Raw genomic sequence first — 23,416 nt, forward strand, 5'->3', positions numbered from 1 at the left:
TGCAGGCAGCAGATGGTCTTGCTTTCTTTACTCTGTTGTGTAGACATTTTACAATTAAGGTAACTGTGACACAGTGGGGTTTAGGACTATCATCTTGCTGTTTGTTTTCTTTTTGCCCTATTTGTTCTTTGTCCCCTTTTCCTTTTTACTAATTGATTACTTTTTATGACTCCATGCTCTTTCTCTGCTTTCTTACTTTAGTGGTTGCTTTCAGACTTCTACTATACTTCTGTAACTTACCACAGCCTACCATCAAGTAATATTTTACCACTTCATGTAGAGTATAAAATACCCCCAGTAGCATCCTTCTTCTGATCCCCTCCTTGGCATTAATGCCATTGTTATGGTATTTTTTACTTAGAGATATATTATAAATCCCATAATACATTGCTATTAATTTTTTGGCATGCCTGGTAATCATTGAGACGGGACACTGCATTTCACCCTGTTGGGTGCTGGATCTTGATTTACCTTGTAAAGAGTTACAAGAAAATCAACTTCTGTGTTCTCTTACTAGTTGGTACTTCCGGTGCTCTCCATCTGTGTGGATGCAGATTGCCATCTGGTATCATTTTCCTTGTATGTGAAGGACCTCACTGAAAATTTGTTTTAGTGGGCGTACTGCTGAAGAATTCTTTTGGTTTTTGTATTTCTGGAGATGTTTTTACTTTTTGTCTTTGTTTTTGAAGCATAGTGTTGCTGGGTATAGGATTCTAGGTGGACAGTTTTTCAGTCCTTCAGAAATGCTCTTTTAGGGGCGCCTGGGTGGCTCAGTCGGTTAAGCGTCTGCCTTCGGCTCAGGTCATGATCCCAGGACTCTGGGACTGAGCCCCGCATCGGGCTCCCTGCTCAGCGGGAAGCCTGCTTCTCCCTCTCCCTCTGCCCCTCCCCCTGCTCATTCTCTCTCTAATAAATAAATAAAATCTTTTAAAAAAAAAAAAAGGAAATGCTCTTTTACTGTCCTGTTGCTCACGTTATTTCACTGAGAAGCCCGCAACCACCCTTGGCTGTCCTCTCTACACGTCTTTATTTGCTGGCTGATCTTAAGAATTTCTCTTAGGGCACCTGGGTGGCTCAGTTGGTTAAGCATCGACCCTTGATTTCGCCTCAGCCCACGTCATGTTCCGCGCTCAGCATGGAGTCTGCTTGTTCCTCTCCCTCTGCTCCTCCCCTGCTCTACTAAAATAAATAAAATCTTTAAAAAAAAAAAAAAAAAGAATTTCTCCTTATTACAGTTTTGATCAATTTGGTTAATATGTGCCTTGGTTGCAATTTTTTTCATGTTCCTTGTGCTTAGGGTTGAGTTTCTTGTGAGTTTATATTTTTCATCAAATTTGGAAAACCCTTATAGCTATTATTTCTTCAAATACTTTTTCTGCCCCCCCCCCTTTTCCTTTGAGGACTTTAATTACATCTACATTAGACTTCTTAACGTTATCCCACAGCTCACTGGCACCATTTTCGTTTTTTAAAGTTATTTTTTCTCTCCATGTTTTCATTTTAGTTTCTACTGTTGTTTTCTCTTTTGAGTTCATTAATTTTTTCTTCTGCACATTCTTCTGAATGTTGAATCTACTGTTACTTTTATCTGGTGTAACTGGGAACATTCATCCAAACATTCTGGTTTTTATGTCTAGAACTTTGTGTCGTCTTCGAATTTTTCATGCCTGTAACTTTTTGAACATATGAAATACAGTTCAAAACTTTTAATGTACTTACCTACTAATTCTAACATCTGTGTCAGTTCTGAGGGACTTTGATTTTTCTATCATGGGTCATGTTTTCCTGCTTCCTTTTTTTTTTTTTTTAAAGATTTCATCCATTTTTTGACACAGCGAGAGAGGGAACACAAGCAGGGGGAGTGGGAGAGGGAGAGGCAGGCTCCCCGCCAAGCAGGGAGCCTGATGCGGGGCTCGATCCCAGGACCCTGGGACCGTGACCTGAGCCGAAGGCAGATGCTTAACGACTGAGCCACCCAGGCGCCCCTGCTTTCCTGCTTCTTGACATGCCTGATACCTCTGATTAGATGCTAGACATTTTTATCTTGCTGGGTGCCAGATATTTTTCTCTTCCTATTCTTGAGCTTTGTTCTGGGAAGCATTTAAGATACTTGGGAATGGTTTAGTCCTTTTAGGTCTTGCTTTTTTTTTAATTTTTAGGTCTGGAACAACGCTCAGTCTAGGGGTACTTTTTCGCCACTAGTGGGACAAGACCTTCCTCTGTATCCCACTCAGTGGCTCATGAGTTACAACATTTCCACCATGGTTGGTGGGAACAGACACTATTCCTTTCAAGCTTTAGCACAGGGTCAGTATACTTCTTCTGTAAAGGGGCAGATAGTAAACATTTTAGATGTGGCTAAATGAATAAACAAAGGATGTGGCTTTGTTCCAAAAAAATTTTATTTACAAAACAGGTAGTAGGCCAGATTTAGAGTTTGCCAGTCCTTGCTACAGGATGCTTCTTCCCCAGCCTTCAGTAATTTCCTGGCTTATATGTGCTGATAAGTACCCTGCTGAATACTCCAGGGGGATCTCACCCTGTGGACAGCTCTCTCCCTGCTGGAAATCTGCACTAAGACCTCTAGCTGCCTTGGTCTCTCTGGGTTCAGCTTTACCTCCTCCACTTGAGGAGCCAAGTGGCCTCTGGGCCATGACCTAGAAACTCCAGTTGAGGCAGTTGTAGGGCTCAGCCTGTTTCCTGTGGTTACCTGATATCCAGTATCTTGAAATCCACTGTTTCCTGTTCTTTGGGTTTTCTGGTTTTTGGGGGTTTTTTTTTGGTTGTTTCAGGTGGAAGGTGCCCGTTCTAATCCCTATTATCCCACCTTGCCTGAAGGTGGGAGCCCCTTAGCTATTAAAATTAAATTAAACATTGTGTTCCATGGTTGCACTAGCCCACGATGCATGATAGAACATCCCCACAATCACAGGAAGTTCTACTGGACAGTGCTGGCTTAGAGACGCTTACCTCCTCCTCCCATGTTAATTCACAGCCAGGGTGCTTACAGAGGCTCACCTCTTGCAAAAGAGACAGGTGGGTGGCCAGGAGAACAGCGAGAACTTGGTTCGGCAGCAGCAACAAATCTGTAAGAAAAGGCCCAGATTAGTTAGTCCTGCCTGGTGAGGAAGCAGCCCAGGGTTCAGGTTGCCTGGCCTGCCCTCCACCCAGGGCTCCTGCCTGACGAGGGAGCAGCTGGGTGCAAGCCACCTCACCTTCCCCTTCCTTAGACTGCTGACGAGCTCCTTGTTCTGCAGGAACTTCTCCATCTCGGCCTTCACCAGCACACGGCGCACGTCCATCACCTCCTCCACAGTCAGAGCGAGGCTCTCCACAGGGTGGCTGAACTCCTGGGGACAAAAGGGGCAAGGGGTCAGTGCTCCTCAGGTCTTCGGGAATGAGGCCTTTCAGGATCCTGTCCACAAGGTCCTCTCTTCTCTAAGGACTCTGGAATCTTTGTGGTCTCAGCCTACCCAAGCCTAGCAACTTCCTAAAATACCCCATTCTTAGCTCATCTACCCCTGGGAGCCACACATGCTACTCAGGACTTCTCTGATGGGGTCGTGCAACCGCAAGCAAGGTTTCCTGTGACCTGGCCCCGCCCCCAGCCCACTCTTGACCACATCACCTTTAGCCGTCCCCACCTGTGTTCACAGTGCTCTCCAGACCTGAAATGTCTGCCTCCCACCTTGTTCCCCACCTGCAAACACACACCACAGCCAATCAAAACCAGCCAGGGTCCCCAGGCCCACCCCTTCTCCTCCGGGAACTCTTCACCACAGGGCGATCTCCTCGCCGGCAGCAGAAGGCCCCGGGCACCTCCTGCATGCTGCCCAGCTCAGTGCTCGCCAACCAGCGGGGCTCTGAGTCGGCCCGTCTGTGGGTGGCGTGTGTCCTACCTGCCACATCGCCTACCGCTTTGGGCCACCATGGTGAGTGTGCCTTGTTCAGCCCTCCCTCCAGGGAGGTCACTGTAGAGCTCGACCTCTCAAAGCCTCGGGGCCTCTCTGTCAAGTGGGGCTGCATTCCAGTTCCACTGAGAGAACACATACAGCCCTGAGCGCAATGCCTGGCACCCCAAATTTAACATTTAGCTACTGAGATGAGTCATCATGAGGGGCACCAGCCCGCGACGGTGCCGCAAAGGTGGGAGTCAGGATACTGCTTTTTGTTTCAGATTGCCAGGGGATTATCTTAGTGAGGGTAGTTGTCGGGAGAGTCTGAGAGACCGTGTTCTCATTCCAGCCTGAAGCATCAGGTCCTTTGGCTTCTGACCTTTGTTTCCAACAGCCTGAACCCTAACCTGTGACCCTTACACGTTACACTAACTGTACACATGGCCAAGAAGTCTCACGTCAGGGCAGACAGTCGCTGAGGTTATGTGATGTTTGATAGGCAAACCTCTCAGAAAGCACTCTCGAGAGCTGTGCTAAGAAGAATACACTTAGGGGATTTGTCATTTTAAGATATGTCCCCCCCCAAAATTAATTGATTAAAAGAATATATCGAGGCGCCTGGGTGGCTCCGTCGGTTAAGTGTCTGACTCTTGATCTCAGCTCAGGTCTCAATCTCAGGGTTGTGAGTTCAAGCCCCACGCTGGGCGTGGAGCCTACTTAAAATAAAAAAGAATATATACATGTCCTCCAATTAATTGACATCCCTTCAAGAAGCGAGCCTTCCTCTCTGCTGGCCGCCCGAGTTGCGTGGGGGCTCGCATGCACTCAAGACTCCGTTCCACCCATGTCCCACCGCCGTGGCCGAGGAAGGCCCTGCTGCTGGTGGTGTACGGACATTAATACGGCTTCACAGGAGGGGCTGGGCCCGCCTCATCCACGATGGCCTAGCACGTGGGATTCACAAAGCTGCAACGCCTTAGACAAGTGCCAAACCCGTCTCCGTGCGTTTGCACCAACTGTGATGAGCCTGTGCGTGTCAAGCTGGTGGAGTGCTTTGTGCTGAGCACCAAGTCAACCTAATTAAGGCTGATGACAAGGAGAAACGAGGGGAAGGGATGGGCTCTGTAAAACCGACAGAGAAGAAAACCCCGTCAAGGGCTTGGTTGCAGTTGTGTGGTGGTTAAGGACTACGGGAAAGATCCTGCCAAGGATGCCATCGAGGAATACTTCAAATGCAAGAAATGAATAAGTAAAAAACTTGGTTCTGGTTCTTCACAGCCCCCCCAAAAAAAGGGCGGGGGCCTTAATTCTCCTCCCCTGAGAACGTACTTAGTGACCCACTTGTAATGACGAGATTAGGGTGGAAATAACAAGGAGTGACTTCTGACGCTGGCTTCTGCCTTGGTGTCTCTCTCAGACCATGGAGCGCTGGGGGAAGCCCGCCACCCTGTCCTGAGGACACCCAGCCCTGGGGAGAGGGCCGCATGTGGAGGCCCCAAGGCCTCCCACCCACAGCCACACAAGGAGCCACATTCCAGTGCAACCTCCGGGGAGGCCTGAGCCAGGCTGCCCAGCTGAGCCACTTCTGGATTCCTGACCTCGGACACTGTGAGATAATAAAAGTTTGTGGTTTACACTTTTAAGTTTTGGGGTAATCTTTAATGCAGTGGTAACACAGGACTTGGTTGGGGAGTATCAGTAGTAATACTACCTTACGTTTATATGGCACTTTTCAAAGTTAACATCTGTTCTCATGTGAGCCTCTTGACAAAACTGCAAGGAAAGGGTGATGTACAACACCCTGGACATGCGGGCTCTTCACCACTGTAATCCCTTTGATAAAATCCTACACTAAGGCTGAGGAAGCCCAGGTGCAGGGCTAAGGGGTGTAGTGGCAAAGTAAAAGTCTTGACCCTATAAAATGCCGTCACATCTCACTGCCTTCAGGCACAGGGCTCCAGTTTCTCACCTGTCTTAACCCTCACCAAGATGGAAGTAAGAACTTCAGATGTCCCCTGTCCCCTTAGGAAGGCCTTGTTCTGGCCAGGGGGCTGCTGTGCCCAGAAGGTGGCGGCAGAAACCAGATGTGGCGGCTCCAGAGCAGACCTAGCGACACCCTCGAAGGAGTGGGGGGGGGGGGCCTCCTGCTGGGCCTTGTTCTGCGGAGACGTGAGGCTAAGGGCCCAAGAGACGCCGCACCCACTTACTGTGGACAACTAGGCCTCTGTCACTCACCAGCCACAGGTGATGGGTGTCTGGGGCTGCAGAAGCCTCTGGCTGGTCCTCTGCTGAGCCCAGGTCACTGTGTGGTAGGGAGCTGGGGTCAGGCTGGGCCTGGACGCTCACCGGGAAGGGACCTGGAGTAAGAGCACAGAAGCCCTGTCCAGACAACCTGGCAGAAACTGGTGTGGGAGGGCTGTGCCCGGGGGTGAGGGAGACAGCTGGCCTGGCAGTAGGGGTCTTGGGGGGCGTCATCAAGCACAAGGACACATAGAGAGCATGTGAACCACACCGGGGGCATGTCAGTGCAGCAGGCCCAAGGGACCCCTATAGGGGCCCCATATCGGATCCTTGTTAACGAGCCAACGTTAGGAGTCCCATGGCAGCCAACAGGGAAAGCAGGTAGCACGAGTCCTGCGGGAAGCCTGCCTCCCCCATTAGTGCTGCTCACTGCTCTAAACGCAGACAGGGATGGAGGAGAAAGGCAGATTCACCTCCACCACGGGGTCCCTGAGACTTGAGGATAGTTGTGGGGAGACGGTGAGGTATGGAATTGGCCTGGCCTGGACCTCTTCACTCCAGGAAGTGAATCAGCTACCAAATGGCACCACCCTGAGAGTGGCAAGAGAGCAAGAGGGTGGTTCAAGGTAACCTTGAGAGCAGAGAAGGTGGCCTGGCCATGTGTGCTAGAAGCAGTGAGTGAGGCGGAGGGGACAACCCCATGTCCTGTCAGCACTTTGGGGAGCACAGCCCTTGCAACAGTGGGACTAACTATCCCTGTGTGGCCAGTAGGATTGTTTTGACCTCTCTGCTGAACAACAGGGAAAGGAGGTGACGATAAGTCAGGTTCTAGAGTGGTGTGTGCTGCATGGCCCATCCGGTTCATTGCAGACACCTTTTCACTGACAGAAAAAAAAAGACTAGAAAGATCTATCAGTCATCTATCCATCCATCCATTTGTCTATCCACCTGCCTATCCATCCATCATCCATCCATCCATCTGCCCATCATCTATCTATCCACTCACCCATTATCCATCCATCATCCTTCCATTATCCATCCATCACCCATCCATCATCCATGTTTCCATCTATCCTATCATCCATCCATCAATCATCCACCCATCTGCCCATAATCCATCCATCTATCCTATCATCCCTCTATCCATCTTCGACCCATCATCCATCCATCATCATCCATTATCCATGTCATCCATCCACCCACCTATCTACCCATAATCCATCTATCCATCCATCATCATCCATCCAATCATGCATCATCCATCTATCCTTCCATTATCTGTCATTTATCCACCCATCATCCATCCATATACATCCATCATCTGTCTATTCATCCTCCATCCATCCAGTTTTCTTTTCATACACCAATATATTAATAGTAACTATCTCTAGATATTAGAATCATGGAAATGTTTTAAAGTTTTTAAAAAGTGTTTTACAAAAAATGTGGATTACTAATTTTATAAGAAAGTTTTCAAGTTAAAAAAGTGGAGAATGCCTGCCTGAGGCAATGAGGTAAGTCTGGGCTTGAACTTTAAACACCTTCTTACAGATAGGAGCTCCCTGTGGCCTCTGAGCGCTGCCTGCTCAGGACGACAGCAGGACCCAAGGCAGGACGTGATGCCCACAGGACAGTGTCAAGGGAGAAGGGGGTGAGAGTCCCCACTTGCCTTGCTCCTGGGCGCTTGGCCTCCAAGTGTGCATGCTGCCTGCACGGGGCCGGGATGATTCCAACCCTCCTTGGGGCTGAGTGGCTGGCTGCAGGCTAGAGGCCACTTCACTCCGGAGCTGGATCAGGTCATGCTCTGAGAAAGAGCGGTCCCGCTTCAGTGTCACCTCCCCACATGGAGACTCTTCCTCCTGTGGACACAGCAGACTCAGCCCTGACCACTCTGCCCGCCAACACCAGCACCTCCTGCCTGTCCCTGGACTGGCAGGGGACCGCTGCTGGGCCCACTAAGGCCACCCAGGGTCACCTCTGCTTACTGCCCAGCCTCACTATCCTCTATACAGTGGAAACAAGTGTCTCAAAAAAACAAACCCTTCCCTGAGGCCTGTGGGAAGTCCTGGAGATGATCGGTCTGGTGTCTGGGGCAGCCCACTGAGATCGCTACCACCCCTGGTTTCCTTGGGCTCAGAGGGCAGTGAGGACATGATGTCCCCATCGAGTGTCCCACTCAGTGTCACAGTGAGACCCACTGGCTTTTCACATCAGCCAGGAGGCTGCTTAGCTTCCCAGCCCCAAGATGATGGAGTACGTACATTCCAGCCCTTTTGTGCTATGGGAAGAGGTGGCCCAAGGCCTCCTCCCTGGTGGGCTCTGACCTCAGATGTGTTCATCTCCTCCATCTCAGCCAAGGTGGGTGCCTTGAGCAGGACCCGGGGCCGTGGGCGCTGCGTGTTGTTCCCGGCATCCGTGATGGACAGGTTGATGCAAGAAGTGGATTTGGTGTCCCCTGAACAGGCATTGAGAATGCAGGGCAGAGAGCCAAACCCTGGTGGAGGCGGGGAGGTGGGGCAGGACAGGAGAGTGAGGGGGTGGGGACAGAGGGGGAGGGAGCAGGGAAGGAGGGAAGGGGGGAAGGGGGGTGTCCCATGCTCACCCCGGCCACCCCAGTGCTCGCCCCCCACCGGGCGCAGCCTCCGCTCCTGCTTGATCTCCTCCAGGATCTTCTCGTGCAGGGTTCTCTGCTTTTGCGGTAAGGGGCGAAGCCTTCTCTCCGAGACCTGGGGGGAGTATGGCAGCTCCAGGAAGGAAAGGCAGTGGGGCTGTGACACAGACATACTGGAGTGGGGAGGAACCCTGATGACACAGCCAGGCCTATCAGGAGCCGGCACAGCAGGGGGCAGACGGGAGGTGCCCTGTGTGCTCCCGGGGCAGGTCCATCTCAGAATCAACCTCTCAGCCCCCTCCCTCAGTGGAGGTGCCATTCCGCCCTTGAGGAGGGAAGGCCAAGGGGGGGGGGCCTGCACAGCTGGTACCTGTTTCAGTGGAGGCCGGGAGCGGATGAAGTCTAGGATGAGTTCATGGGCATCCTTCTTCACCCGGGGAGGGATGTCTCCATCAACCTGTGGGGTTGGTACGCACACAGTAGCTGGGCTGTGGGAGGACTCACTCAGCCCTGAGCAGGACCTGGTCCTCACGCCACCCTCATGGGCTGCATGGCGGGCACAAGGGCTGCCGCTGGGACCACCACTAACTTCCCTACATCTCAGATTCTTCATGTGGGAATGAAGGTCAGGGGCACCCCTGTCACCCAGCTGTCCTAAGAATGAAATGAACTGGGACGCCTGGTTGGCTCAGTCGGTTAAGCGTCTGCCTTCGGCTCAGATCATGATCCCAGGGTCCTGGGATCGAGTCCCGCATCGGGCTCCCTGCTCCGCGGGGAGACTGCTTCTCCCTCTGCGTCTGTCTCTCTCTCTGTCTCTCATGAATAAATAAATAAAATCTTTAAAAAAAAAAAAAAAAAGAATGAAATGAACTCCACATTTAAAATTTGCAGAGTGAAGCCAGAACACAGCAAGAGTTATGTGAGCATGAAATGGGACAATCCCATCATCTCAGCTGCTGCTGCTGGTCCTCCAGAATCCTCCACTCGTCCCTTCTCCCTGTCCTTGTCACACTGTATCCCCAACATCCCACTGTGTCCCACCATGTCCCTAATGTCACACTGTGTCCCTGTCCTTGTCACACCATGCCCCATCATGCTGTGTCCCCGATGTCATGCCATGTCCCCAACATCACACCGTGTCGCCGACGTCACATTGTGCCCACCGTGTCCCTGGCATCACGTGTCCCTATCCTGTCACACCATGTCCCCAGCATCACATCATGCCACATCGCGTCCCCAGTGTCACACTGTGTCCCCATCACCCCATGCCCCACTGTGTCCCTGATGTCACACTGTGTTCCTGTCTTTGTCACACCGTACCTGACATCATGCTGTGTCCCTGTCCTTGTCACACCGTGTCCCTGACATCACACCGTTATACCATGTCCCTGATGTCACACTGTGTCAGTGTCCCCAACGTCACAGTGTCCCTGTCCTTGTCAGTGTCCCCGACGTCACACCGTGTCCCTGATGTCACACCATGTCCCTGACGTCATGCTGTGTCCCTGTCCTTGTCACACTGTGTCCCTGTCCTTGTTGCACCGTGTCCTCATCAGACCATATCCCCGTCACGCTGTGTCCCTGATGTCACGCTGTGTCCCTGTCCTTGTCACACCATGTCCCAGATGTCACACTGTGTCACACCGGGTCCCTGATATCACACTGTGTCCCCGATATCACACCCTGTCACACCGTGTCCCCGACGTCACACCGTGTCAGGTGTGAGCCAGGTGAGTCAGGGCCACATCTGCCCATGCACATCTGAATACCCAGCTCAGGAGCCAGCACACAGAGCAGGGGCTCCAGAGCCACCGGTGGGCAGAAGGCTCGGGGGTAGGCTCCTCTCCCCCACCAGCTCACCATGACCTTGCGTAGTTTGTAGTTCCTGGCGCGGATGTCCTGCATCAGCATCTCGAAGGGGGTAAGCTGGAACTCAGTGGGCAAGGGGTTGAATTCCTGCTCCTGCACCTTCTTGAGCTTCACCCCATGGCGGAGCTCCCTCATGAGTTGCACCCAGAGTCGGGCCTGGGCCCCCGAGAAGATGAAAATGGCCCTTAGACCCAGCGGGGCTCCCAGAGGCCTGGCACAGACCCCAGGTGGGGGGGCCGAGCCCTGTGTCCCAGGGCTGGAGGAGAGCCATAGCTTACCCAGTCCGTGTGTCCCAGGTTGTCAAGCTCTGCCAGGGGCTTCTCTGCCTGCAGCTCATCCTCCCGAAGCTTCTGCAGCATCTGTTAGTCCAGGAGAAGGTGAAAGAGTGGTCGTCATGGGGATATGGGCCCTACCGGTCTGTCCATCTGGGGACAGTCCCTTAACACGTGGGCTAGTATTCCACCAGCTAAAAAAGGGATGAGTGGGCATTTTTGGCCAAGGCTTTGGGTTCAGAAAGATCGAGAGAAACAAAGCCGTTAGCTGTGGAACCACGTGGGACACTTGGTGTCCCATCAGCTATCTCTGGAAGCTCCTCCTGGGCAAGGGCAGAAGTGAGAACATAACACCCACCTAGCACCCATATAGAACTTCTGGTTCTCTCTCTTCTCTTGGCTGATCCACATGGCCCAGAGAGCAATGTGTCCTTCAGAGGGAGCAGATGCAGGGGAAACCCTGCTTTCTGTCATCTGTGAAGAGCTCCCAGTCTTCCTTCAGATCTAGCTCTCAGGGCGCTTCCTCAGGAACACCTTAGCCTCTTTGCCCAGGCAACATGCACACCCTGCTCTTGGAAAACCCATGGCTGCTTCTTGACACATGATCCCCACTGGAGTTTTATGGTTATCTGCTTCTTTGAGTGTTGTCTGGACCACTGGCTCCAGAGGCCAGAACCACATTTATGTTTCTGTTTTCTGACCTTAGTATTCCTGGTTCATAGCACAACATTACAGATGCTAGGTTGTAAACAGTGGTTGGATAAATGAATAAATGGACGGATGCATGGGTGGGTGGGTGAGTGGATGGAGGAATGGTGGATGGATGGGTGGATGGAGGAATGGGGGATGGATGGGTGGATGGAGGAATGGTAGATGGGTGGATAGATGGGTGGATGGAGGAATGGTGGATGGATGGGTGGATGGATGGAGGAATGGTGGATGGATGGAGGAAGGGTAGATGGGTGGATGGAGGAATGGTGGATGGATGGGTGGATGGATGGAGGAATGGTGGATGGATGGAGGAAGGGTAGATGGGTGGATGGATGGGTGGATGGAGGAATGGTGGATGGATGGGTGGATGGATGGAGGAATGGTGGATGGATGGATGGATGGATGGGTGGATGGATGGATGGATGGGTGGATGGGTGGATGGATGGAGGAATGGTGGATGGATGGATGGGTGGGTGGGTGGTTGGGTGGATGGATGGGTGGATGGATGGATGGGTGGATGGAGGAATGGTGGATGGATGGGTGGATGGAGGAATGGTGGATGGATGGGTGGATAGGAGAATGGATGAGTAGACAGATGGGTAATAGGAGGAGTCACTCAGCAAGTCCTGGGAAAGAGACACAGGTTCGTATTTTATCAAGTAGAGAAAATGCCACCATCACGGTGAGGGCCAAAGAAGAACATGAAGGATTGTTAGGTACTGTTCTTTGCTGAGAATTTGGGAAGAAGCTGCTAGATTAACTGCCTTCATTGTCCTGGATCTTGGCAGCAGCTGGAGACTCTGTTCCCACCAACTCTCCTACCCTGGAGAAGCATTGAACCTTTAGCACACAGCTCCCACCTCACTGCCCCCGCCCCACCCACTAAGACAGAACCGGTTACCCTGGCTTTCATCCCAAGCTACCTGCTAAGCTAGAGCTACCCGCTCTAGAAAATGCTGTCAAGTCTCAGAGTAGCACATGGTGTGTGATCTGGCTGATTCTAAAAATAGACCTGTGTGTGATCTGGCAGTTCCTGTGGGCAAAGGGCATGAAGGGTGGGTCTCCCATCCCTCCTGGACTTTCTATACCTGTCCCTGAACAGGGTGTTTCTTCCTAAAATGCCAGCCCAGATGTGTCCCACCAACAGACACTCTTCTTTCTCCCCGTTACTACCAATTCCCTGAACGTCTCTTGGGTCAATTACTTGGAAGTCTAGAGTTGTTTGCTCCTGCTAAAGAAAGTGCTTCCATTGTCTGCATAAGGAACTGATCTTAGCAACAGAACAGATGACTTCAGAGCAAGAAAAACAGAAGCATTAAGACCATCCACCAATTAAAACATTAGAAGCACATCTCTAAGATGTCAAGGAGGAGTGGGGTTTGGGGGGGCAGGGGGGCAGGGAGTGGGCAGAGGAACCACCCACCCTTGGGCTATCAGCTGGGCTGCAGGTAAGGGCCCAGCGGCTCAGGCAGTGTCGCCGACTTGCCCTGAGCTGGGAACCCGGCCCCGTCAATCAGAGCAATCCTGAGAATCTCCTCAGGCCCACGAGTTCAGGGAAGCTGGTCCAGGGATGAGCATCAGTCCATTCCAAACAACACCTTCTGCCATTTAAGCAAGAGTGGGTGGAGCAAATTCCCCTGCCCTCTGCGAAGTCTGCATTCTCTCATCTGTGACTGCTGATGGGAGGCAGGAGTCCCTGTGCCCAGACCCCTGCTTCAGGGAAGTGTGCCAGTTCCCTCCAAGGGAGGAGATGGGAGAATTGAAGGAAGATAGTCAGCTAGTAATTCTGGGACCACCCAGGGAGACACCAGCTCTGCCTGGACTAGCTTTGACTTGGGGCAAGCGACAGCTTTCAGAGCCTCCATTTGCTTAGCTGTGAAAAGAGTGGTGGGGGGCCACCGGCACTGGATTTCCTACCTCCCCAAAAGTCCAAGCACAGTGAGTACACGCATGCACGAACTAGTGCAAGTGGTTCCCAGAAGGAACCAGCACGGGGAGAGGACAGCCAGGCCTCGCTGGACACATGAACATGAGGATCTGGGAGGCTACAGGAAGGAGGTCCTGGGGCCGAGAGGCTGAGAGACGGCTACTTAATGTCTCTGAACCATAGCTCCTTCCTGTGCAAAATCCAGCTTAGGGTCAAGGGAAAACCGGCAAAGCATCTGAGACGGAGCTGCCCCGAGTGCAGACAGCAAGGTAGGCCATTCAGAGCCCTGAGCTGAGGATTTCCACTTCCTACTGGAGAGACAGAGGGACCAACGCGTGGGGAGGTGGGAGGTACGGGGCAGGAAAGACGGCCAGGAAGGTATCTTGGGGGCCTCTTCCCGTTCCCCTGTGATCCCTCCCACTTGCTTACCACCTGGGCATACCACCCCCTCATGCCCTGCTCCGCCTCGGCCCACCTCTCCCTTCCTTGGCTTCCAGGAAGCTCCCTCCACGTCCTCAGCCCCTCCTTGACACATCCTCGCCTGCTCACCTCCTTGGCCTCACGGACCCTGACGAGGAAGGCCCGCAGCTCCAGTGTCTCCACGAAGAGCGCCCGGCACACGGCCTGGTAGTGGGCCTGCGCGCCCCGGGGGTCGGTCAGGCGGGCCGCGCAGAGCCGCATGGCCTGGGCAAAGGTGCGCACAGCGCGAGGGCCGCCCTCGGCCTCCTCTTCCTCCTCCGGGCCCCCATAGCCCTCATCGGCAGCCCCACAGCTGCTGTCCTCACAGTCATTGTTGGCCATGAGGTCGATGAGCCGCTCCAGCTGCGGGCTGAGCTCTCTCTCCTCGCTGTCGTCCAGACCCCAGTCCAGCGCACGGTAAATGGCAAAGCCCAGTGACTGCACCATCTGCAGGACAGGGGCCCAGAGTGTCATGGGGAAGGGGGGAAAGGGGGCAACCTGCAAAGGACCCAGCCAGGAGAGGAACAGCCACCCCATGAATTACAAGACAACCTCCCCGAGATGAGAGCAAGCTGCCCATCCAGAGGGCGTATATTGTGAGACAACCAAACATGTCACGGAATGGACAAGATGCTTTCCAAACAGCACGACCACCGTGGAAAACAGTTCCTATTGGAACTGTTTTGGAAACTATTGGAACCGTGGAAAACTTCCTGGCAAGTTCCTATGGTCAAACATGCTTTCACCACATGAAGAGAGGGCAACTCCTCTCCCGAGTATCTAACCAACAAAAAAGAAAGACATACAACCGCACAGGACTTGACCTGGAATGCCCATAGTGCCCAAACCTGGAATGTCCAAATGTCTTCAACTGGTAGATGATAAACAAAGGGGACCCATCCTTACCGTGGGATACCAGGCAGCAGGGCAAAGGGTCAAACTCATGCACTCCTCTTACACACACAGTGAACACAGAGCAACGAAGCCAAAGTGCATGTTTCTGTTTATCTAAAACTCTTGGCAAGACAAAGCTAATCTACAGCCATAAAAAGAAGGTCACGGGCGCCTGGGTGGCTCAGTTGGTTAAGCAACTGCCTTCGGCTCAGGTCATGATCCTGGAGTCCCTGGATCGAGTCCCGCATCGGGCTCCCTGCTCGGCAGGGAGTCTGCTTCTCCCTCTGACCCTCCCCCATCTCATGTGCTCTCTCTCATTCTCTCTCTCTCAAATAAATAAATAAAATCTTTAAAAAAAAAAAAAGAAGGTCAGTGGGTAAAAGCTGGGGGCTGAGGCAGAGATTGGAAGGAGCACAGGAGCTCACTGAATATAAAGCGTATCCCAATAAATGTGATTTAAAAAGACAGACAACTGAATTAAACGTTAGCTTTTAATGTCATGTAAGAGCGTATTTTAAATCAGAGGAGAAAGACTAGCATGTTGCAATCGTTAACTACATAGGATAGAGTGCAGACGCCTGAACTCCTAAGAAATGACATCCTCTCCCTTAAAAATATTTTAAACTCCATGTAAATTTCAACATATGTAAATTTAACCTGAAAAAGAAAAAGGAGCGGCACCTGAGTGGGGGCGGGGAGTGGGTGGGGTCCCCAGGGTCACAGTGGCTGATGGAGCCCAGCCAGGCACGGGGCCTACAATGCTGTCATTTACTTTACCTATGCTTGAAATTCTCCATGAGCACTTCTTTTAAAAGCGTATTAGCTTATTAAAACTCCGAGTTTGGCAATAGAGAGACCTCTTAACTCAGCATTTCTCAACTTTAGTTGGCAGAGAACCCTATTTTCATGGACTGCCATTAACAACTGGGGAGCCCGCGTTCTCCAGAGGACGTCTGCGAAATACCGCGGCTCCGCTCGTGTCTCTGCCTAAGTGCCATCGGCGTCTGACGTGCCCTGCTCGCAGGAATGCAGTCCTGAGAAGGTCAGGGAAGAGGCTCGTGCAGGGAGCAGAGGGGTAAGGACAAGCACGTGGACTCTGCTTCTAGCTTGCTCGGCTTTCACATTTCGACATTTCCCCTTTATGTCAACGATACAAAATGATGGTAGCTCTTCTCACGTCATCAACTGCTCTGAGCCCTTTGCCAGTAACTGCAGGACTGCCCAACCCCAGGGCTAACCTCTGGATTCCAGGCAGAGGAGGAGGCAAAGCCGAAGGTCACCAGACCACAGCTGCCAGCGGCAGGGCCGACTCGGGACCTGGGTCCGCCTACAGCCTGTGCTCTAAGCCGTGTGCCGAGGTGGGAGGCCACTGCGTGGAGGATGGAACCACACCCTCACCTTCCACCCCCAAGTCCGCCTGGCCTGGGGGATGGGGCAAGCCCCTGGTCTCTCCCCTCATTTCCTACAGCGGCAGCCCAGGGGGACTAGCCTGAGCAGAGCTGAAGGAGGATACGGAGAAAGTCAGTGCTGGGCAGGGGACAGGCGCAAGACAGCCTTCTCTATCCTGCAGAAACGCCTTACAACACACCCTGAGCCTGGAGGGGGCCAGCGCGGGGAGAGGGGTGGGCCTGGTAAAAAGGGCAAGGCTCTAACAGAGCGAAGTTCCAGCCTGGAGTCAACAAAACCCCAGTCCACCCTTGGAGGCGGTCTTATCTCTGCTTTAGGCAGGCAAGGGTCACAACCCCAAATCATGAGTCAGAGGGCACAGGGCCAGGTGGAGTCCCCTGTGGCAGTGGGATCCCCATCAGGGCTACTGGGCTGGCAAGAACCACGGTCCACACAAATTCCCACTGATTCTTCCGTGGCCCAGAGGCAGATGCTAGGAAGGAGATGGTGGGAGAGGCTCGTGCCCACTCTCTAGTCCACAGCCACTGCTGACCCAGGGGCGCTCTGCCCTGGTCTCTCCATGGAGACCACTCTGCCGCATGGGGCAGGGCAGACAAAGGGGCCCAGAAGGCCAGCACATCACAGAGCGGCACCCCAATCCACCCACGCCTCTCCCTCTCCCTCCTGGTAGCTGCCTAAGCTAGCACCGCATTGGTGAAAGGGTTAACTCCAACAGGAGCCTCTTATCTGATGGCTGCTCGGTTAAAAGCTTCTCTGTGCTCCAGCCCAGACATTGGAAACTCCCTGAAAGGCAAAGAGCCCTTGCTTTCCCATCAGGAAAAATCTGGGCAGCCAGCCAGAGTCTCAGAACCTCCAGCCCTACCTGCCCACAGCGTTTCGGGAACTGAACAGGCTCACAGTAGCCCAGCTTGGGGGTCAGCCTGCTAGCTGAAGGGCCTCCGGGAGAAGGGGCTGAGACTGCAGGACGTGGTCAGCGAGGGGCCGGCAGCAAGAATCCGGGTTAGCACGACAAGTGGCCTCCTACCACAGTTCCTGGGGTGGGGCTCTGGGCACAAGAGTCCAGATTGGACCCCCACAAACAAAGCTCCTTAAAAATACTTTCAGAATTGCTAACAGGCCTCCTTTGGAATGGTAGGTGGTGGACGCACGTTCACTTGGGGACTCTTCAGACTCACTGTCTGAAAGGCAGGGGAACGTTCCTGGGCTTTGGGTAAACAAAGTATCCAGAGTACTCTGCCAGCAATGGAAATGAGTCTTGAAAACAAGACTGTTCTTTTTTCCCCCAAAGCAAATTACGGAAACCAATATATGGCAATAGGACCAGCACCCAGCTCTGCACAATCGTAGGCAGGGTGCTGCTGGGAAGGGTACCTTATCACTGACATTAGCGAGAACTGCCAGCATGTGGTAATAAGAAAACGCAGAAAAACTGTGGGATGATTTTATTATTGTTTTTTAATTCTCCACAACAGACACTATGGCCTGTGACCAGCCCACTACCCTTGGCATAACGCTGTGTTTAATAAATAAATACATACTTGCATAAAGCTTTCTTAAAGGCAGTGGAATGATCAACATTAAATTCAGGACAAATTCCCGGGGGCAGATGGATGGGACAGGGAGACACAGGTCCTACTGGTGAGATTTGAATTGCGGGTGACGTGGGGACTCGTGGACATCGGTCACCGGCTGGCTTTCCTGTTTGCCCGTCAGCCCCACTCCCTGACTGATGCTTTGCGCCCGGGGGGGCCAACCCCACAGACCATGTCACCTTTGCTCCCTCCCTCTGGTCAGTGGGAGGCAACACCAGGAGCTTGGGGGCGGCAGAGGAGAAGGAGGTGGGGAGCCATCGCACCCCCCCCCCGCCCCCGCCTTCAGCTCTCCAAGGCCTGCCAGGTTCTGCACACCCCGGTGGGCTCTCTGTCCTCACCTGCCCACTCTCTTCATCACGTCCTTTCAACTAAGCCCTTTGACTATGTTATCTGTGTCCTAACTTGTGGAAACAATGGTGTAACTTTATATGCTTTTTAATTGACATGACATGACACATACTAGTTTTAATGTGTATCAAGTAAACTTAAAAATTATTTTAAAGGTACCTGGGCTTCTGAGCTGGTTGGTGACAACACCATCGTTGTGGACTCTGCAAGAGGAGATAACAGGCAGTCAAGACATACCTCAGCAGCCCCAGGCCCTGGCAAATAGGGCCACCCATCTACCTCCCCTCTCAGGAACACACAGCGTATCCCCCAAAGGCTCCAGTGGAACACCAGAAAGCTTAGACAGGTCGACCTGCCAGTCACTTGGATGGACATCCAGGTGCAATGCCAGGAGACTGATGCAGCACCTGCCCACACCCCACACAGCAGTCACACCCCACAGTGACCACTCGGGGGGTCCCCTGGGGAAGCATGGTTGGTGCTAGAGTAAAGAGGGAATAAGGAACGAGCAGGTCAGTTAAGTCTTGTCCGCAGGAAAGCCCTCATGGTCTGTAATTCACAGCCTGAAGCCATGTGCCCCCAAATCACAGCAGAGTCAAATGAGAAACCCAGGCTCAAAGGCAACCACAGATTCTGCTCTGGAGTTCCCAAGAGCTGAGCTGGGAAAGTCAGCATCTGGCCACCACCTGTAGATTCGGACATCTGCCCCCAGACTGCCAGAGCCTCCATCAGAGAATCAGAGTCTCTGGGTTGAAGCCCAGGTGCTAAATTAGGTACGAGGCATTTTATTATGTTTGTTAGTAAACATGGTACTGAATTAACATGTTCGTAAGTGCTCACTCGTTGTAACCCATATACAACCCAGAAGGTAGGTGGTTTTGCTACCCATTTCACAGATGAAGAAACAGGTATCACAGCTAGTAAGTGGTGGTGCCAGGTGAGGCCAGGCCAGGGGACCCTAGAATCTGCTCCAGCTGCTCCCCACACCACCCCCCAGGTCTGCCAAGCTGCCAGGCTGCAGGAGACCAGGAGACCCACTATTGCTAACCCTTCCTTGAATTAAGCATGCAGCTAGGACCTCTGCTAGGGGGTGAACTTGACTTGCCTTAACTTCTTTTTGGAACGAGGTAGGTATAAAAAAAACATAAAACATGACATCTCTGCTAAGTGAACCTGCTAACTCTGCAAATATTTCCAAAATGCCATTAAGAGCTAGGGAGATTGCCAAAGATAAAGGGCGTTTGTGTTGGGCTGATCCATTAAAATAATGGAAAACAATCCACTCCCAACATCAGTGAAGCTGAAAGGGGGCAGCAAGTGGTAGCCTGTGGCCCGTGTTCAATCAAAGTTTGCAGCGGATGCATCGAGGCAACGGGAAGAAGAAACCAGACTCAGGACAAAGGTGCTCCCTGGAAGCGGCCAGTGTCCTGAGTTATCCTGAGGACCGAGAAGCCAGCCTGCAGTGCCCTTTATCGACTGAGCACCATGCAGTGCTCTGGTCAGGGCAAAGCCTGCTGGCTGGAATCATGTTAATGCCTATGTCCCTGGTTTAAATAGTCCATATGTTAACAAAAATAAGTGTTCATTAATCTAACTGTATTTTAAGTTGCAAGGGCTTGGGGAGTCTTTGGGTTTTGAGGAGCAAGCTGCCCCTTGTGGGCAGAAACTGTGCCCAGCTCTTTGCTACAAAACTAACAAATGACTTATTATGGGTTCAACCTACAATCACCTCATGCAAGTGGTTACTGATGACTTCCTCTTTGTAGACAAGGAAACTGAGGCTCTGGCAGGTGGAGAAAATAACACAAAACCACACAGCCCATCAGTGACGGAGCCGGGGCCCCCAGCAAGCCCGCTGACCCACCCAGAGCCTCTCGGCTTAACTTCCTGCAGCTACAGTAACCTGCTTGCCAGGGGCGGGGTGTCCCAGAGCATTGTGCAAACTACCTTCTGTGTACTTAAAAAACTGTCTTGGAGCGAAAGCAGAGAGACCCAAACAGAAGCGGATGGAGGCAGCTTGGACAGAAGCATTCTCACTAGGCCATCAGGTCACATTGAGGTGGGGCTGCAAGCAGGACACCCGGTCTCCGGGATGCTGCCCCTCCACGGGGGGCTTCTCTCTGCCTGCAAGGAAGAACATCCTTGCCAGGATGTACTGGGAAAGAAAAGTCACTGTGATGTCTTGTGCATAAGATAACAAATGAGGAGAAATCAAGATGCTAGGAAGTTTCCTTGGAAATGATCCTGTGTCCTGGTAGTAAAAGATCAAAGACGATCTGGAGGACCTTGCAGGCCGGAGCTCCCGCAGGAAGTGCTTCTCCCTGCCCAGCAGGTGGGGAGGGTGGTAGGCGGAGAGCTCTCGGACAGCCTCACCCCTCTGTGCCTGGGTGGGGAGCACAGAGAAGGAGGAGTGTAGTTCAGATCCCTACCTGCCTGTGGTCATGACCTTGAGGGTCTTGCGTCTCTGGCCTCCTTTTCTCACCCACAGATGGAGATTATGCCCGCCTAAGCTAACCACCTCAAAGGACAAGTGAGGGAGCGGATGCAGACACTTCTTAGGGCACGGTATCCTGTGAGGATGTGGACAGCCGTGATCACCATGATGACGACGGCAATGGGGCCACCAGGACCTCCTGACTACGCTCAGACCACAGGCACTGTGACTCTCTTTAGGCTTGGGGGTCAGGACAGAGAATGGCCATGGAAGAGCCAAGGAGTCCCCTCTTCAGCCTCCCAGAAGGAGACCACGCACATGTGGGGGGCACTGGCTACCCTAGGCTCCCCCAGGTCCTTAATTACCAACAAGGAATGCAGACCACAAAGGGTGGGGTCCTGGCTTGAGCCCCGGGGCTCCTGCCTTTCTACATCTCAGGCTGAATTCTCAGGAACACCCATGTGGCTCAACAGCGGGGTGGACAGACCGAGGCCCTTGCGGGGCCCCCACTCAGTGCTGGCGGGAAATGGCAACAACCCCAAGGAAGGCAACCTGCAACGTCTATCAAAATGACACCCCTGCTTGTCTTGATTCAGCAGGTCTGCTTAGGTGTGCCCGCGTGGCATGACCGCCGAGACCACGCACGGAGGTGCCCTTCCTAACAGTGACCTGCCAGACACGCATATACCCACTGAAGTTACATGCGGACATCCGCAAACGGTGCACTGGGCAGCCCCTCGAGGGAGGTGTCCTCTGTAACGAGACAGTCGGAGCTCCTCAGTAAGGGGAGAGCAGAGGGCAGCCCCCGCCATGCCGGTATACAGAAAACACACTAAGCTCCTCCTCGTGTGAGAAGCCTGGCAGGAGACTCCAGCTGTTTCCCTCTACACTTTCTGAATCTGGAACGTGTAGTATGGCATCGAGAAATCAGCTTACGGGAGAGTGTGAGAGTGAGCAAGCACGCAGCATCCACTGGCCCTCCTTCAGTCCCGGGCACACAGACTTAGAAGCAACGCGATGACTTCCCAAGCCTCCTTGGAGTCCTCTGACAGAACGGTATCCCCTACCACCCAGGTGACTGTAAAGATTCAACAGACAGGGGCACCCAGCTGGAGCCAGCTGTAGGGCATGCGACGCATGATCTCAGGTTTGTGAGTTCAAGCCCCATGTTGTAGGGGGCACAGCTGACTTAAAAATAAATTTTTTAGAAAAACCCCAAAACGAAAACCATGTAGTATCTGGCACCTACTAAACGCTTCAATAAATGCTTGTTTCATTGTCAAGAAGCAATTTCAAAACTTAAGTAATGTCTTCGCTCAAGCATCGGTCTCTAGAAAGGAGCCGGTGGCAAACCCAAGCGAAGAGGGAAATGCCTGCTCACAGCTGGGGAGTTGTGTGTGTGTTCAGCAAACAGAGCTCTGTGGGGTGGGGGCCCCCGGTGTGTGTGGCGTAATCCTCCTCCATCTCACTTCCATCCATCTCCACAGGCTACGGCTGACGTCAAGCTGCTTCTCCATAAACTCAGTAGTCACCCGCAGGGTGCGGCTTCCTCCCCTGCAAGAGCCTAGGACCACCATGACTCACATTGGTTCCGGGGGGACCCGAGTCGAGGAAATGTGTGTTGGCCAGAGGGCTCCCCTCACTCCAAGCAATCATGCTGTTAACTGTCCACCTTCTCACCAAGCTCTGGCAAGAGAAAGGCCAGTGCTCCTCTCTTCCTCACCCCGTGCCTGTCAGGGTGACCTGGGGGTTACGACCCCACTGACGGTCACCGCCGATAGGGGCAGCCCTGAAAGGGCTGGTGCATTACCTCTGAGGCACTCCCCACCGCGGGGCTAAGGATGGCTCACGTCAAGTTCCCGAGTACTTCTGCCCATGTCACGCAGTCCCCACTGTTGGCCCACAGTGCAGCCAGAGAGGGTGATGAACTTGCTCAAGGTCACCTGGCTGAGATCCAGCCCACAGACAGCCTGGCTCTGAAGCCAACACCCAGACCGTGAGTCGTCTCCGTCACTGACCATGCCAGCCACCTGAAGATGGAATAAGTCCTGGCCCTGGAGGGGTTTCCACCAGGAAGTGGGGGACCCCTTCTTAGGTGTGGTATGGGGAATCCACACACGGCAGCCTGACGGTCCTGGAGTGGGTCCTGGAACAGAAGCATCAGCATCATTGGGAACTTGGCAGAAATGCAGATTCTCAGGACCACCGCAGACCTGAGCAGAATCAGGTTCATTGCAGGGGACCCAGCAATCCAAGAATCTGTTCAACACGCCCACCAGTGGACTCAAGGGTGAGAACAGCCCCGGTAAAGCATTAGGTGGAGCTCTAGTTCCAGAATCCTCGTTCTGAAGTTGCTGATGGGTGGAATCGGGTGTAGGAACAGGGTCCATTCTACCTGTGTGACTCTTCCGCTCCATGACGGGCAGAACGGTGACCCCCGGCCTGTTCTAATCCAGGACCTGTGGACGCATCATGCTACACTGCATGCAAGGGGACCTGGGGTAGCACATGGAAGTGAAGTTGCTAATAGCCGACCTTAAGGCAAAGAGGTTATCCTGCATCTCTGACCTCTCCAGGTGTAACAGAACACACGTGCGTTGTTTTGAGCAGGGAATTTGTGTAACCTGCTCACAGCAGCCACAGGAAGCTCTTACACCCTGTAAACTGCTGTGCCTTGTCTCCTCGAGTAGACCAGACACTGAACAGGTGGGGATTCCAGGCAGGCTCCCTCCTCGACTGGGTCCTCACTGGAGGC

The 23,416-nt window shown here is 52.9% G+C and overlaps 1 protein-coding gene across 1 annotated transcript in view; it reads right to left on the reverse strand.

Moving 5' to 3' along the window:
- The window catches only part of SPIRE2 (spire type actin nucleation factor 2), a 33,377-nt gene that overhangs the window by 3,467 nt on the left and 6,494 nt on the right, over positions 1 to 23,416 (reverse strand). The window contains exons 2-12 of the mRNA XM_035024549.1: positions 18,387 to 18,430; positions 14,077 to 14,433; positions 10,896 to 10,976; positions 10,609 to 10,773; positions 9,119 to 9,205; positions 8,740 to 8,863; positions 8,462 to 8,631; positions 7,807 to 7,996; positions 6,132 to 6,253; positions 3,216 to 3,350; positions 3,019 to 3,086 (exon numbers count right to left, since the gene is read on the reverse strand). Of these exons, the coding sequence (XP_034880440.1) occupies positions 3,019 to 3,086; positions 3,216 to 3,350; positions 6,132 to 6,253; positions 7,807 to 7,996; positions 8,462 to 8,631; positions 8,740 to 8,863; positions 9,119 to 9,205; positions 10,609 to 10,773; positions 10,896 to 10,976; positions 14,077 to 14,433; positions 18,387 to 18,430 (1,543 nt within the window). The remainder of the gene's footprint in view (positions 1 to 3,018; positions 3,087 to 3,215; positions 3,351 to 6,131; positions 6,254 to 7,806; positions 7,997 to 8,461; positions 8,632 to 8,739; positions 8,864 to 9,118; positions 9,206 to 10,608; positions 10,774 to 10,895; positions 10,977 to 14,076; positions 14,434 to 18,386; positions 18,431 to 23,416) is intronic.

This window comes from Mirounga leonina, unplaced genomic scaffold (assembly GCF_011800145.1).
Source record: "Mirounga leonina isolate KUSES-001 unplaced genomic scaffold, KU_Mleo_1.0 Mir_180, whole genome shotgun sequence".
In the NCBI taxonomy this organism is placed as follows: Eukaryota; Metazoa; Chordata; class Mammalia; order Carnivora; family Phocidae; genus Mirounga; species Mirounga leonina.